Source organism: Gobius niger (assembly GCF_951799975.1).
Source record: "Gobius niger genome assembly, chromosome: 16".
NCBI lineage: Eukaryota > Metazoa > Chordata > Actinopteri > Gobiiformes > Gobiidae > Gobius > Gobius niger.
This window is the reverse complement of record NC_136867.1, coordinates 26997966-27014665: the sequence shown is the minus strand read 5'-3', so window position 1 is coordinate 27014665 and position 16700 is coordinate 26997966. Positions and strand designations below refer to the sequence as shown.

The 16700-nt window shown below is 40.3% G+C and overlaps 1 protein-coding gene across 10 annotated transcripts in view; it reads right to left on the bottom strand.

The window, feature by feature from the left end:
• The window catches only part of mark3a (MAP/microtubule affinity-regulating kinase 3a), a 105760-nt gene that overhangs the window by 77226 nt on the left and 11834 nt on the right, over positions 1–16700 (bottom strand). For 9 of the 10 annotated variants that reach the window (XM_079573452.1, XM_079573457.1, XM_079573456.1 and 6 more), the window contains exons 3-4: positions 3427–3609; positions 2077–2130 (exon numbers count right to left, since the gene is read on the bottom strand). In XM_079573452.1, coding sequence (XP_079429578.1) covers positions 2077–2130; positions 3427–3609 — 237 coding nt within the window. Of the gene's footprint in view, positions 1–2076; positions 2131–3426; positions 3610–13405; positions 13603–16700 lie in introns of those variants that run through there. The other variant, XM_079573454.1, reaches the window with a different exon arrangement.

Here is a 16700-nt window from a genome sequence, read left to right as displayed (position 1 = left end):
TGATTGTTTTGCTGCAGCTCATTTTTGCTCAATATAAACATGCTGTATCTCTTTAATTTGGATTTTCTGAGGACTTTTTAGTCGCTGGGTTAGTTTTACAGATGAATAAACCCCTGGGCATAAAACGGCGTCAGAATAGTCAAAACTGTTAGCTGCGAGTTAGCGGCTAGTTTAGCAACATTAGCCTGTATGTTGTAAACACTGCAGACGCTGCAGCACTGAAAACATTTAGCTCTGGTTAAATCCAGCACAGACTCTGATTTAGGAAGTGTCGTCTGTAATGAAGTCAGCTCTATGTGGAATTGTATTTATACTAAAGAATTCTCCAGTTTGTTTCTTTTTTCTCTCCTCAGCTGAGAGGTGCGCCTCGTAAGAGCGCCGCATGTCAAGTGGTATCGGCTTCTGGTATCGGGACCTCATGAATGAGTACGAGTATGAGTACAAGCATGTGGTATCGCCCCGATACCCGATGCTGGTATCAGTGCATTACCTAACTGCAGCAACATCAAACGCCTCAACAAAGATAAACAGTTCCAGCCATCACATTAGGCGAGTCTGACATGCATAGAAATGATGATCCTCCAAACTATCCGTCCTACCTCAGTGTTGTATATACTTTATAAAAATTGATTTGGCCAGTATAGTATCTAAAAAAGTTTATTTAACAGCACTGTTCTTTTTTCTGGTTTTATATGACAAACATTTCGGTATAGGTGTCGGAATTGTTAAAACAGTACCAAGCCCTAGTCAGCACTCTTGCCATGTGGACTTTTTGTATGTTTTGTATGTTGGGTTTCGTCCAGATGCCCCGGGTTTTCCATAAGCCCAGTTCAAGACCTGAAGAACTGCTGCCGACAGTTTGCCCCAGGGCAGGGCCGTGCTGGGACGTCATTTCAGCCATGGAGTTTTATCATTTAGCCCAGTTGTCCCCGGAGCTTTAGCTCACCTCGACGGGCATTCGCTTTATTAGTCAGAGGTTGTAGGATTAGTCCGAGCAGATGATGCTTTTCTCTTTTCACATCTGGGCCTGACGCATCGCCACAGACGGCACCAAGTTAAACAAATGAAAAATGTATTATTTATTCACCTTTTATACATTGGACACTGATGCTTTTTCTTATTCGGTAGCACCTGCCTTTTTTCTGTCCACTTTCTAGCTCATGCAGACACTACTCTGGACTGAACCAACTTAATCAAGCAAGTTTAACGTCAAATGGCATAACCTAGCGCAAAGAGTGAACAACGGCATGCAAACGTTCTTCATGATTTCAGCCCCTCAGTCATTCATCAAATTCTTCAAAAAAACTTTCTTCAGACCTTTATGCAGGTTTTCAGATGGTTGGAAGAATTAAGATTTTACACAACACTTGTCTTCCCACCTGAACCGAGGTAGGGCTGAACGATATGGACAAAATATCACATCTCGATATTCATGCCAGATATCCTGATACAATATAACTATGGGTTAGGTGAAAACTAAAAAAATATAAACATAATACAAAAGAGTGCAGTTTTATTGATGAATATCCTAATCGCTTATATTTTGCTTTTTCGATTTTTTAATATCTCAATATCAATGCGATAACGATATAGCTTTCTTTTGCGATATTGATATATTGAATGTTCATATCTCGATATCGATACGAAAACGTTGTATCTTTCAGCACTAAGCCGAGCACATTTTCTCCAGCTTGGCTTTATCCAAATCTAAAAGCTTCTTGCATAAAGGTGTCAAAATAGCAACGAAAATGAGCGGAAAAAATGTAGGAAAAAGCAACAAAAATGCCACGAAAGAGCAACAGAAAAGCAATGAAAACAAATGTCAAAACGATCAAAAAAATCATTTTAGCTGAGTTTTTTTTAGCTTTCAAATGAGACTATACACTGGCCTATAGGCTGTAACCTTTTAGATCTGGGTAAAGCTGAACTGGAGAAAATGCACTTAAGAGGTGAAAGTCCTTCAAAATACTGTGAAAAGATTTCGTGAAGCCAACGACTTTTAGGCAAAGGTGAAGAGGGAGAATAATCATCTCTGTAGTTCGTTTAGCAGCAGTAGTAGAACAACACACACTGTACCTTCTGAAGGCTGTTGGGGTTGAGCTGGGTCTTGTCTATGATTTTAATGGCCACCTGTGAACACAAGTATTTATAGTCAGTACATGGAGGGACACAGTGGGCTCGGGTGAACAGCGATTACACCGGAGCTGCAGCTAAAGGGCAGGAAAAAGAAAGAAAAGGTCTGGCTCTTTTCATGAAATAAAACCTGTTCCAGCAAGTTTACATTCAATTCTTTCCCCACATGTTACATTATTTGCGCCAAAACATGAGACAAATGTATGCTTTAAGTTGCAAACAAGAATCAAAGAGAGGAAAGAAGAAATAAAAAGGAGAAGCGGCGTTAGATCAAAGTATGTTCAATGTATTCTCCCTATAGCCGTTAGCATTAGCCTTTAAACATCGCAAAATCTGAACGATCCAGATGTTTTCAGCTGGTGTCAACCATCAACCACATTTAGGTCAAAGCCTCATTAGAAATCATTAATGAATTTACAGTCCTTTCGAGATTGTACTTTATATAAGAATTAGCGTATAGAAGTTTCTTAATGCAATGTATCACTTTTTATGACATTTAAGTAGGGCTGGGTACTGTTACATTATAACAGTCTGGTATAGAAGAAAAAAGAATGTAAAATCTTTATATTCAGGTTTTGATGCTGTTGGTCATCAACATTTAAAAGAAAAAAAGTAAAATAAAAGTAGAAAAAAATCAAAAATTAATGGGTAAATTAAGTGGAAACATTTGGGTAAATTTGGGAAACATTTAGAATTTTCATTTTTTTTTTTAAACAATTTGCATGACAAAAAGGAAGAAAATAAGGAAAAAAAATTAATTGGGGAAAAAAATGTTTGTGTTTTTTCTGCCCTTTTGTAGTTAAAGGAAGTTTCTTGGTTTCTAAAAACCTTAAAGGGGCTATACGGAGTTTAAAAATGTTAAAATTCTGTATTTTTCTCCCCCGTACATATTCCAGCCATGTCCTAATGTGTAGAATGAGCTCAGACCTGCTCACTCAAAAAGTTGTTACTTCGGGTCTGAAGTGCCGTCATGCACGAGCTTAAGTATGAAGTGGCCAACTTGCATCTAGTCCCTTTAATTAAAGATGCTTTGCACCAGATTTAGCTTGAGCTAGTTTCCATCTGCAGTTGTTTCACCTCAAACAAATGATACAAATGCAAAAGAAATGAAATGGAAGGAAAAATAATAAATAAACATTGTTATTCTGTTTTATGGTTCTATATAGGACAAATAATGTAGTATAAGCATCGGAAAAAATATTGTTTAGTTATCGAAAACCAAGTATCGTTAAAGTATTGGTATCTAAAAATGTAACAGTTCCCAGCCCTACATGTAAGTCATGAAAGTCTCACCTCTCGGCCGGTGAGTATGTGCCGCGCGAGCTTGACTTTGGCGAAGTTCCCCTTGCCGATGGTTTTGAGGAGTCTGTAGTTGCCGACGTGCGGCGGCTGCGGGTCCTCGGAGCTGCGCGTCCTCACGCCCGTCCTGGACGAGCGAGAGCCCACCTCCTGTCGCCCATTACTGTGCGACGAGTGCTGCGGGAGACAGAGAGACCGGGGTTACATTTAATACGACCACTTTAATTAATTAAGCATCAGTTCAGACAGAGCACATTTAGGCCTGTTTTAATCAACAGGTATGTCCTTTTATTATGGTCAATAATAAAGTGTTACAAAGTGATAAAATACAAAGAGGACAGAGATTATCAGATAAATTGGGCACTTTTTACAACCAATACCTTTTTGATTTTGTTCATGCAGATACTAAATAAGAATGACTTTAGCCTTGATTACAGCACATATTCGGCTTTGTTTACAAAAGCTTTTGCAACGTCACAAGATCCAGTGTAATGTTCATTTCCCACCAAGATCTTGAACTGATGAAGGGAGAGCGTGACCACTGCACAAAACCTTCTCCAGCACATCCCAAAGATCCTCAATAGGGTTAAGATGGTAAATAGTCTCAACTTATATAGCACTTTTACATCAACATTAATCAGTCAATAAATCAATGGTTTTGTATAGCCCAATATCACAACAGGAGTTGCCTCACAGGGCTGAAATTAGGCACCAATTCACTCTCTCACTCCCAAACCAATGTACGCAGACACTGGAGGTGAGGTGGGTGAAGTGTCTTGCCCAAGGACATAGCAGTGTGCACTTGCAGGAGGACTTTTCGATCATGAGGCGACCCCGCTCCACTATCACCGACTGTGTGGCGACCAGTTCATCAAATGCACCCTCAACTTCTTTCACAATCAGAGCTTGGTGAAACATCGTCCTCTTCCATCGGGGAAGAAGAAATAACCTGGTCTTTCAGGTCGACAGCTGATCTGTCTTTGGGGACATGTTGTTTTACCCAGCGCTGACTGACCACAGTAAACCACACGGGACGGTATTACACGTTCAGCATTTCCATTACAAATGAACCGTGGTTGTTTTAGGCGGCGCTCGTACAGATGTGCATGCTGGAATACGCATTACTGAAGGATTTAGCAGTGTTTCAGAGCACTCCGCACGGGACTCTGTGTAACTTTCTTCATATGAAAGACCAGCAGATCCTTTCAAATGTAATGCCAATAAAATCGATAGATCGAGATTATATTTTATTTTTTTTTTTAAATCAACTTTGTCAAAAGTAGTATGATGTGAAATTTAAATCTCGTATGACCTGCAAGGTTTAGTGAGGACTCTGTTCACGTCACGCATCAGGTCAGTTTAGGCTGAAACGCGTTGGTGTAGTGTTTGTCCTTTTAAACATGCCATAATAAAGATTAACTTCCCTGGAGACCGCCTTGGTTTCTCTATTATTTGAATGACTTTCTCTGCTCCAAAGAACACCTTTTTTTAAATCACACTTCGCGGAGGTCCAGGAAGGGCTCCTCTCCTCTCTTCTCCTCTCTTCTCCTCTCTTCTCCTCTCTTCTCCTCTCTTCTCCTCTCTTCTCCTCTCTTCTCCTCTCTTCTCCTCTCTTCTCCTCTCTTCTCCTCTCTTCTCCTCTCTTCTCCTCTCTTCTCCTCTCTTCTCCTCTCTTCTCCTCTCTTCTCCTCTCTTCTCTAAAAAGGCCTAATCGTGTTGCTGAACCTAGACCCGACCAACTGCAGCCCCAGATCAGTTGCATCCAGGCGGACACTCTTCTTTGGGTCGACTTGGGAATCCGAGAACCCCTGGTCTCGGCGTCTTCCCCCGGCCTGGGTCAGCCTAACCTCGGTGGACGCCTGCAGCCGAGCAGAGGCTGTACCTGCTCCGGCGGGCAGTGAGTCATGAGTTAGAGCTGCACAGGAAAAACAGGAGGTATTTATAGACTCCATTCACACCAGAGCAGAGGACGGTGGTACTTACAGCGACACGAGGCCGCCAGATTTTTACTAAACATCCAGTTATCTTCACACGGAAAGTTACATTACGATCAGATGTGCGGCTTGTTTTCGCAAAATGTCACAACAATCCTTCAGGGGAAACTTACAAACATCGATATCTCGTTTAAATCTTATCTAAAAGAGCTTAATTTAAATGAGGTTCCCACCAATTAGTCTCGATAAACGCTCGCCGTGTCCCGTCATGTTAAAAAGATGCAGAACTGGTTTAGTGCCACTCAGGTGCGTGGGTTATTTGCATACAAGGAACAACTGTTAAAGATGTTTACGTTCTTGTGAGTCACAGAGGGACACTGTGGTATCGACAAAGGTATCGAGAAGCGACGCTCATACTTGCAGCCGCGCGGTCACGTCCTGGTGAGACACGGGAGGACGTTTTCGCTCCGCAACTCCATGTTCAACTATTACAACAAGCCGAGCGACCTCTGGGAAATGTATGGCAAGTTTTGTGATTTGCAAACAAGTAAAAAAAGATGAAGCTCCATGAAATTATTCTGTTGACACACCTTTTTGTGTGACGATAACGTGACGATGTCGAGCTAAAACTGGCACTTTGATTAGAACATGACGCATGCGAGACGACAATGCTATAAAGTGGTCAAACGTTCATAATCAGGGCTGCGTTGAGAGAGAGTGTGAATGGGTGACTGGCTCCTTCTTGTAAAGTGCTTTAAAGGAACTATAGAGTTTAAAAATGTTAAAAATATGTATATTCCTCCCCCTACATGATCCAGCAATCTCCTAAGGTGTATGAGCCCAGACCTGTTCACCACAACTGCCTCTAAAGTCCTGCACTGTCTCTCAAAAAGTCGGGTCTGAATTGCCGCCATGCACAAGCTTAATATAGAAGGTGGTGCAGTTACAATTATGACCTGAGGTGGCAGTAGTGAGTATAAAATGGGCAACTTGCATCTAGACCCATTAAGTGCTTAAAGTAGGTGGAAAAGCGCTATATAAGTTGAGAAAACCTTTGATCACATGAAGAATAGACTAAAATATCTAGTAGAAATTGAGTAAATAGTTGCTGTATGCAATTTCTTCCCTCATATCGTGCAGCACTAAACGCTTCAATACAAAGGACCTCAGAGTCATACAGTATTGTTCTGTATGGTATGGTATGGTTTTTATTTAGACAGGGACAGTGCACAATTTAACATTGACCAAAAGGAAAGATGCATTGTACCAGGTTATAGCAAAGATGCTAATTTCCACCTGTCCCTGGGCAGGTTGATGTTACAGTACAAAAACTGATTTTAAATGTAGATGAATGCTTGACCATGGATTTATACATTTTGACTGTTACTGTATCACCTATATAATTGCACACAGTCTTGTAGACAATATTTAGTAGTTTAGCTACTTTAACTCCCAAACAGTTTACTCAAGGTCAACGAGCTCCAGAGCTTTAAAAGCATAAATGACAGACATTTACGAGATCCTTTTATTGCTACAAGTCAGAGCAAGTGTAAGAGCACGACTTAAAACAGCTACATCGCTGTGTCAGATGCCCTTCCCACTCCTCCTATACCGTTTACTGACACGGGCTACGCTCTATCTGCAGAGGAAAACAATCAAGATAAAGGTAAACACATGAACTACCACACCCCCTTTGCTATGTCCGATCCCGTCAGACTTTGGGAAGCTAAGCAGGAAGGGCCTGGTCGGTACTTGGATGGGAGACTGTTAGAGGATAGCAGCTTACAACCACCAAGTATGGAGTGAATGAATAGTGCAATGTGAAGCGTCTTTGAGCGCTATATAAAACCGATGCATTATTATTATTATTATTATTATTAAACTAGAATCGCATGTAAAAGAGGGAACACATTTGCAGAGGTCAAAGGGGAATCCTAATGGGGACAGCCTTAAACCATGTTTCTATAAAGCTCCTCCTCAAAAACAGACCTGGAGTAGCATTTTTCTCTTCAGTCACGCCGTTAGGACTAATATTTGAATTTTAAAAAGGTAAATCATCCCAAAATCTTTTTTTTAAGCTTCAGTTTTGCAGAACATGTCTAAATAGTGCAATGCGCAATGTTGTATTTCCAGGTAGGGGCTGCGCTAGTTTGGAAAAATACTTGCATGCACTGATCCAATACGGATCAGGCATCGGCTACAAATATCCGATACTGCCCAGAGATACCTGTTATGGCTCTGAAAGTTTTAAAAACACAAGTTACACTTAATCTCAGTTCATATGGACATGCTGCATCTCATTTTGAATTCGCTGAGTTTAAACATATTTTTCTATATTAAGCTCGTGCGTGACGGCACTTCAGACCCGAATTAACAACTTTTTGAGTGACAGTGCAGAATTTTAGAGGCAGTTGTGGTGAACAGGTCTGAGCTCATTCTACACATTAGGACATCGCTGGAACATGTAGGGGGAGGAAAACACATAATTTTAACATTTTTAAACTCTGTATAGTCCCCTTAATAGATAATTGCATCTCGGTATCAGAAAATAACAAGCTGGATCAGTAAACCAATAAACACCAATAAAAGAATCACGCATTTCAAAGCAAGATTTCTATTTGAAGCTATGAGTATTTCCCTTTGGATGTTACTTACAGGGTTTAAACAGGCAGCAGAAAGTCCACTGTAATGCTATTTAATTCCCAAACACAATACTTTTAACGCCACAAACATATCTCTCAAAAGCCCTCTTTACCTGACACTTTTTAGTTCACAAAAATGAAACGGTGAGTGAAGGTTTTGCTACTTGTATCCGACACCAATGTCTTTGAGTTTATAAGCACTTTTCACAACTTTCAGGGTCACTTCCCAGAGTCTCTGTCGCAGTAACGCCAACAAAAACGATCCTACAAGCTCAACATAGATACAGATGCTTTATAATTACATGGACCGTCCTTTTCCACAAACCACTGCAAACTACAGAAGGACAAAACAGTTTCATTTCAGCGCTAGTAAAAAAAAAAAAGAAGAAGAAAAGAACTCTGGCTCCACGTGAGCGACAAACACCAGTGCAGATTCATCACAGCGCAATCTGAAATGACGGTGTTGATTTTTAAAAAGCGTTCTGGCAGTGAGACCCCGCATTGATCCGGTGGAGCGAGGGCCAGACCTCGCTGTCCGAATGTCCCGCGTCAGCTGCGCTCCATATCGACTGTCCCCAACGAGCTGACCTCGATACAGAGACTAAACGAAAATAACACGGCGACCACACGCCAGAGTCCGAGCCGAGAAGCAGCACAAACTCAAATTCATGGCAGAAATATTCATCCGTCTTTGGTCGTAATCACACGCCTGGATAAATATCACTGAGGAAGATGTGAAGAGGCTCATTTTGACTTCGTGAGATTAAAGGCCGTCTGTGAGATTTTACTTTCCATGATAGAACTAATAATAACGCATTGGTTTTTATATAGCACTTTTCTGGACACTGAAAGACGCTTTACATTGCAACACCACTCCATACTCAGTGGGGATAATCTGTGTCATCGGCTTTCAATTCTACATTTATTTTTGATTCAAATCATTACATAAAAGGTTAAACAACATGAGGCATTTTGCAATTAAATCAGGGGCCCCCTTGAATTCCCGACAGGCATATAAACCAATGAGAGAAAAGTCAGACACGATGCAGCGTATCTTAATCAAGTAAACAAGGAAGTTATTAATTGTACGATTAGGCCTGTCACGATAATAACTATATCGACTTATCGTTCAATAAAAAAACTGATAAACGATAAATCTGACGAAAAACCAGGGACTAGTTTGTTAAAACGTAAAATTAGTCTAGACGATGTCCGGGTTTCAAGGCAAAATGGCCGCCTCCCTGTGCGTGCGGGCGTGGCGCTCCAATTGAGTTTTGGGGTTGTCCTGATGTCCCCTCTCACTCGGACTCGGACTCTGTCTCGGTATTTATCGTCTGTACATTTATTAGCATTTTCGCCTGATTTTCTCTTGTAAAACTTTTATAACTGAAGCAAATTGAGCTACTTTATATTTCATGTTTATTGCAGCTTGTGTGGCATTAAAGGGACTATACAGAGTTTAAAAATGCTAAAATTATTTATTTTCCTCCCCCTACATGTTCCAGCCATGTCCTAATGTGTAGAATGAGCCCAGACCTGTTCACCACAACTGCCTCTAAAATCCTGCACTGTCGCTCAAAATGTTTTACTTCGGGTCCGAATTGCCGTCATGCAGAAGCTTAATATAGAAGCTGCAGTTACACGTATGACCTGAGGTGGCAGTAGTGAGTATAAAATGGCTAACTTGCATCTAGCCCCATTAAAGGATATGATAGGGCTTTACTCAGTTTGGACTATTTTATTTGAAATAAACTTTAAAAAGTTTCCTGATCTTTCAGAAGAAGAAAACTGCTCAAACTGCTCATTAATATTTCATAATGCAGCTACAATTTGGCCCATTAAGAAAATATAACTCTTTATTTAAAAAGTGTTATTTCTGTTTTAGACATTCCTCGTCTGCTCTCAAAAGTAAAACCTCTTAATAAGCCATGGAGTTTTCAAAAGTGTTCTAGTTTTACCGTCTTCAAGCCTCTGCTGTGATTGACAACCGTCTCCATGGAGACTCAAGGGAAAGGGGCGGAGTTAAATGGTGCGCTCAGAGCAGAGTGAGAGAAAGGCACAGGAGCAGAGTAAAGGAAAGTGAGAAAGAAAACTCCACCGCGTCCTCTTAAAACACAACACTTGTGAAGCAACAGATCGTCAGAAAGTCTCTGCTTCTCTTCTGGAGTCATTTCACTACAGGGCGACTGAAACGCTGACAAAATGGCCGCACGTTTGGGGGACATGGAGCGGCGGACTCGATTATATGATTAGCCATTTTCCAAATCATCTGTTTATAAAAGCATGAACTAACTGAATCAATTCGATCTATCGCCCAGTCCTAGGATATGATGTACTTACAGAACAAAGATTTAGAGAGTTGACAGTATCTAGTATCGTTAGAGTCAATAATATCGTTTATCGCGATACTTTCCTGCCTCAATATATCGAATTTCAAATTTGTTATTGTGACAGACCTATGTAAGAGCATCGGCCAAACGAGCGGAGACAAATGTGAACGATCTATGTCATAAGCAACATGGCATGACATACACTGCCTGCAATGACATAATTATATTTTTCTAAAGTACAAAAGGAAAAGGAATGTATGTATTATGTTCCTGTGCTTTATGGATCTTTCATCACCCAACATTGCAGTAACGACAATTTGACCAGCCATAAATCTCCTCTTTCAGCCCAAAGCTGGACCCTTTTCTATAACAGGCTTCGCTTTGTTTTCATTCTCTGGCTTTGAACGACATCTTTCTTAAAAAATGGTGCACTTCTCTTTCCCAGCTGCGGCTCTGTCTCAGCCTCTCGCTTTCCCCGCGATACGTCAAAGAACAAGGTCAGATCCAGCTTTCGACTCGTGTTTGTTTATGAAGTATTTTTAGAAATCTCTCCGAACCTGAATAAGGTCGTTTCAGTCTGATCCCAGATTAAATAAAACGCGGCGACGAAAAACTGGGCTAAGGTCGGACACAGACGCTGCACCGACGAGGACAAAGGGCTGGTTTAGTTTCTGGTCGTAGTGGAGGCAATTTGACTGCTGGAATCAATGAAATGAGTCCGTTCAGGGTTTGTGCAAGAAGCAGCGCGTCAGATTTAACGCCTTTTGATCCCACTTTAGTTTCAAAATCGAATCACTATCACCTCATCTTTCCTACATTCACAAATACTGACATGTTTGGTATCCACGTGTAGCATGAAAGGCAAGTGAGAGGGCGCTGTAATCCAAATATGGTCCTTTAGGGGAGACAGCAGCAGCAAAGAAAGGCAGCAAACTGTACGGCCGTATTCTCAAAATGAAGTTTTCGGGCAGGACTCAAGAACATGTATTTCAGTAACTTTTTGAAGAAATTGTACTTCTTTGAGTAGTTTTTTCATACCGTACTGTTAAAGCAGTACCAAGTAACTCATGCCCCTAGAGGCCATAAGCGCAACTGCAGGTGTCGAAGCAAGTTGCGATTTTTTTTACTTATTAATTTTCCCTGAGAGTAAATACTACGCTGACAGAAAAGACAAAGGGACAGAGGGATATTGTACATCCAATTACACAATGGATATAATTTTTTTCACTTAAACTTGGCTGTAAATACTGTTTAATTGCCGCTAGCCCACAGTTAGCTTTCCACGCAAGCATGTTAACTTGTTCTTCGTGATTCCATTAGTGTGTATTGGTGACTCCGACCCGGTGGCATTCAAGTTGCTATTGTGTTTTTCTGGCCAGAAACACCAGGAGGAGATGAAAGACCCTCCAATCATCCCATAAACACTTGTTTTACCCCCAGAGGGACTACGGAAAGGACTTATTAAGGTAAACACGTTACTTAGTACTGCTTTAACTTCTACTTGAGTAAAATTATAATGAAGTATCTGTGCTCTCAATGCTTCATTCTGATGAAAAAACAAATATGCAGCTCATCTCATGTATCTTTTTTAGAATTATGTTCTTATTCGGTATTTTCTTGCCATTTTCTTGGAAATGTTATACTTTGTTTCACACAATTTATGGCGTCATTGAAAATAATTGGAACTTTAACAGTCACAGTCCTCAACATTTTCTCCAAGTACTTTTTTACTTTTACTTGACTGATTATTTGGGTCACTACTTTTTACTTGTACTTAAAAAGTTAATTCAAAGTAACTCTTACTTGAGTGAATATTTTGGCGACTCTACCCACCCCTGGACCAACGGGCATCAAAACTTGATCTCTAAGGATATATTCTCTCCTGTACTTTTATTTTTCCCATACCAGTAGTACTTAAAAGGGGCTAGTTGGCTATTTTTATACTCACTACTGCCACCTCGGGTCATACGTGTAACTGCAGCTTCAATATTAAGCTCGTGCATGACGGCAATTCGGACCCGAAGTAACAACTTTCTAAGTGACAGTGCAGGATTTTAGAGGCAGTTGTGGTGAACAGGTCTGGGCTCATTCTACACATTAGAACATGGCTGGAACATGTAGGGGGAGGAAAATGAATAACTTTTACATTTTTAAACTCTGTGTAGTCCCTGAAACTATTTTTCACTAATACCTAGTTAATTCAAAAACTAAACAAGATCCAAATCCCTCTCTTGAAATAGTTTTGTTGGAGCATTAGTTACAAAGATTTGCTCAAAGTGTCTTATTTTTAGCTGAAAACCTAGAATGACAGTCAAAAGTACTACAGCAAAGCTTTCACGCTGATCTCTCTACATTTCATTGTTATTCCTACGTTCACTTGCAGCGTCTCAGAGTCTGGTCTGAGCCGGAGTTTAACGCCGCTCTTGGTCCGACCTGTTTCCAAAGACTTGCCCCATTGTTATTGTTATAGTCATTGTTCGACCTGATTCAGCTGAAAGCCTTGGCGTTAAGTCTCTTTCACTCACTACAACAGGCTTTCTGCGAGTCAAACCTGACACTTTTTTAAAGCCTTTTCACTTTATTTCTAACGGGACAATCCTTTAAGACTTTTGATTGAATTAAATGCGAAAAAAGCAACCAAAAAAAAGGAAATTTCACTGACTTTTGTAACTTCACTGAACTTATGGAGCAAAGTGGTGGCATTATTTTTGAAAGGAATGCGGATTTACAGCCACTTAAATCTAATTCTACACTTTTTAAAGCAGAAAACACATCCTTTACTTGACTTCTTTATGTTTTGAAAGAATTAAAAGGGGGAGAACATAGATTTTAGGCTGTTAGTCGTGTCCAAACCTGCTTCCAACTTTCCTACCACATTTCCACAAGTTCAAGAAAAAGGCTTAACGACTACTTTTCTCCCACAGACGCCTCCTTTTACGACAAACCAAAGGGCAAAACAAACTTTAATCGAGTGCTAGAACAAAGCCAGGCCTTCGAGAGTCGTCTAAACTTCTGAAATATCACCCAAACTAAGTGAAAGTCTGTGAGATTAAAAGGTGTGACTCACGAAGCTGCGGTGGCTCCTGTTGGGTTGTGCCCCGGTCATGTTTAAAGCGACGGCATCCGCGGCGTTTGAAAATATATCCAGAACAGAAAAACAACTCTCTTTCCTTCTCTCTCTCTCTCTCTGCTTTGGTTTGAGCCGAGCCGAGGGAGCCCAGAGGAAACAGCTCCGTCTCTGTCGGCCGCTGCGCGAGGACACGCCCACAGGAAGCGGAGGAGTTTCAAAATAAGAGCACGGGACGAGTCGGGGGGGAAAACTCTGACTGTCAGGGTTTTTAGTGTCGTTTTTAAAGCCCAAATACAACACATTTAACTCCACAAACGTAACAGAATCTGATAAGCAAAGACTCAATCAAACAGAGGAATGAGGGAGATTTACATATTCAAAAGAAAAGGCAAAAGTGCGGATGAATGAAAGCGTTTCTGACCATGTTTGTCTTTTTGGTGAATTTAAGCTGTAAAAATAGTCTCGTAATAACATTATTTTCCATAAGTTTTGATTTAACACCAGTCTGAATCAAGTTTATTGATTTTTTTTTAATTTAAGGCCTTAATTTTGCCAAAATTCACCAATGACCCAGTTTCAGGTCCTAATTTAGACCGAGCTTTAGCGTTTTCCTGTTTAGGTTTAAGTTGGTTTCAGTGCTGTTTTTTCTAACCTCTTAATCCCCGCCACCACCAAGAGCATTTTCACCAGTTTGGCTTTACCCAAATCTAAAAAGTCACAGCCTATAGGCCAGTGAAACGCCTCATTTGAAAGCTAAGACCTACAAAACTGATCTAAAAGGATCTTTTTCATTGTGTTGTTGTGCCAGGGCCTGGCAGGACTTGGATGGGAGACCGTTTAGTAACACCAGGAAGCCTAGCAAATGTAGTACGTGAGTGAGTGAGTGGTGGTGGTCGGAGGGGCCGATGGCGCAGACTGGTTGCCTCGCTTCTGTCAGTCTACCCCCGGGCAGCTGTGGCTACAATACAATAGTAGCTTACCACCACCGAGTATGGAGTGAACGAATAGTGCAATGTAAAGCGTCTTTGAGTGTCCAGAAAAAGTGCTATACAAAACCAATGCATTATCATTTCGTCAAATTTTTGCCGCTTTCTCAGCACTGTTATGTCACTTTTTTGTTGCTCTTTTGTGGGTTTTTCGTCACGTTTTCATCTCATTTTTGTTGCTATTTCGACAATTTTTACCAAGAAGCTTTTAGATTTGGGTAAATGCAAACTGGAGAAAATGTGCTCGATTCAGGAGAGTTTAGAGGCTAAAGGACCTTGCTCAGATCTGGCTTTTTAGCAGAGGTGGGCGGTACTCAGTAGGGCTGAAAGATATATCGTTATCATTGATATTGAGATATAAACATTCAAAATATTCAAATTGAAAAAAAAAACAAGATATAAACGATGCAAACTGCACTGTTTATTATTATGTTTTGATTTTTCTGAAAAATGCTTGGTTTCCACCAAACCCATAGTTATATTGTATCATATCGATATCGAGATATCTAGCATGAACATCGAGATATGAAATTTTGTCCAAAGCCCTAGTACTCAGTTCACGCAACTTCATGTATTTTAAAGTGCAACTAAAGACCAAACTCCGCCCACATTTGCAGTTTGATGTGGGTCGGCTCGCGGGACCGTGGGGGGGAAACGAGGGGCACCGATGGGTCGTTGTCAGTGCTACGAGAAACCGCCTCAAATAAACACAGAAATTTCTCATGCGGCGGCCGAGTAGCTGACGTCTCCACGGTAACGCTAAGTGCTAATGACACACGCACCTGATCCTTTGTGGATGTAATACAGAAAACCTACACTTCCACTTCCACCTCCACAGATCAGATCACCGTGAGCTCATGACACGGAGCTCTACTTTTACAACAACAAAAAAAGAGGAGGTTCACGAAATCAAAATTCTACTCAACACATCGATCAAAAACGTTGGATATATTAGCCATGAGGGGACAATACACACGGTTTTAGCCTGTAAGCGCAAAATATACTCGTTTAAGGCGAGACACTGCAGGTGAATAGGGAAAAAAATGTATATTTACAGATATCAATTTCAAACTTTTGCTGCAGATCACTGGCATAAATGTGAGAAAAAAATACATGGCAAGTTTTCTGTTATTTTATCTTTTCATGTAAGAACAAGGTGTTTTATGCCTAAAAATGCCCCAAATTTCCCATCTTTTTGGCGACGAAATCTGAATAACGGATAGAGCTACATTCAAATTTATGGTTTCATTTTATTGATGAATGAGTTACCAAGACTTTTTCAGAGGGGATTTTGGATATCTTTTTTAGTTTTAAAACAAGCAGTTTTTTGACATTCAAAACTCAATAAATGGGGCTTAGGGATTAGATAATGAAAAATCCCTCTGAAAAAAATCTTCCAAGTATTGTTCAGTCCAATGCTGGAAAATGTGAAGTCTTTAGGTCCGACTGACTCGGACATAGTGTCGCCACAATGACAGAAAAATGTGTTTTGAGAAAAAGGCCCTTGAAATTGCATTCTCCCATATAAGTCTATGGGGGAACATTGAATCAGCGCAATATTTAAACATGTTATTGTGAAGATTAGGTATATTTTTGATTTCTGGGTGAAAGCTTGTATGTTCAGAGACCAGTTTGGCCCAAAACCTGAAAAAATTTAGTTTTGCCTGTAGTGTCTCCCCTTAAATCAAAATAACATATGCTTCCGGTAAGTGGGAACAGCAGATAATACTCTAAAATCATCAGATACAAAGTTCATCAGCAGAAAAACGTTTTTTTAATGCCTAAATACTATATTTCAATGCCACAAACACGGAGAAAAAAATATAGAGCTGTCACGATAATTACTATATCGACTTATCGTACAATAAATAACAGATAACCGATACATTTTTGGACTCAATATTTATCGTCTGTACATTTATTAGCATTTTTACCCGTTTTTTTCTTTGTAAAGCTTGATTTTTAACTGAAGCAAATTGAGTTTACATTAAAGTTCATGTTTATTGCCGGCAGTGTGGTATGATTATGATCAGATTAGATAAGTTAAAAGGCGCTAAATGCAAGTTAGCCATTTTATACTCACTACTGCCACCTCAGGTCATACGTGTAACTGCAGCTTCTATATTAAGCTCGTGCATGACGGCACTTCAGACCCGAATTAACACCTTTTTTAGTGCAGGATTTTATTTAGAAGCAGGTGTGGTGAACAGGTCTGGGGTCATTCTACACATGAGGACATGGCTGGAACATGTAGGGGGAGGAAAATACATAATTTTAACATTTTTAAACTCCATATAGTCCCTTTA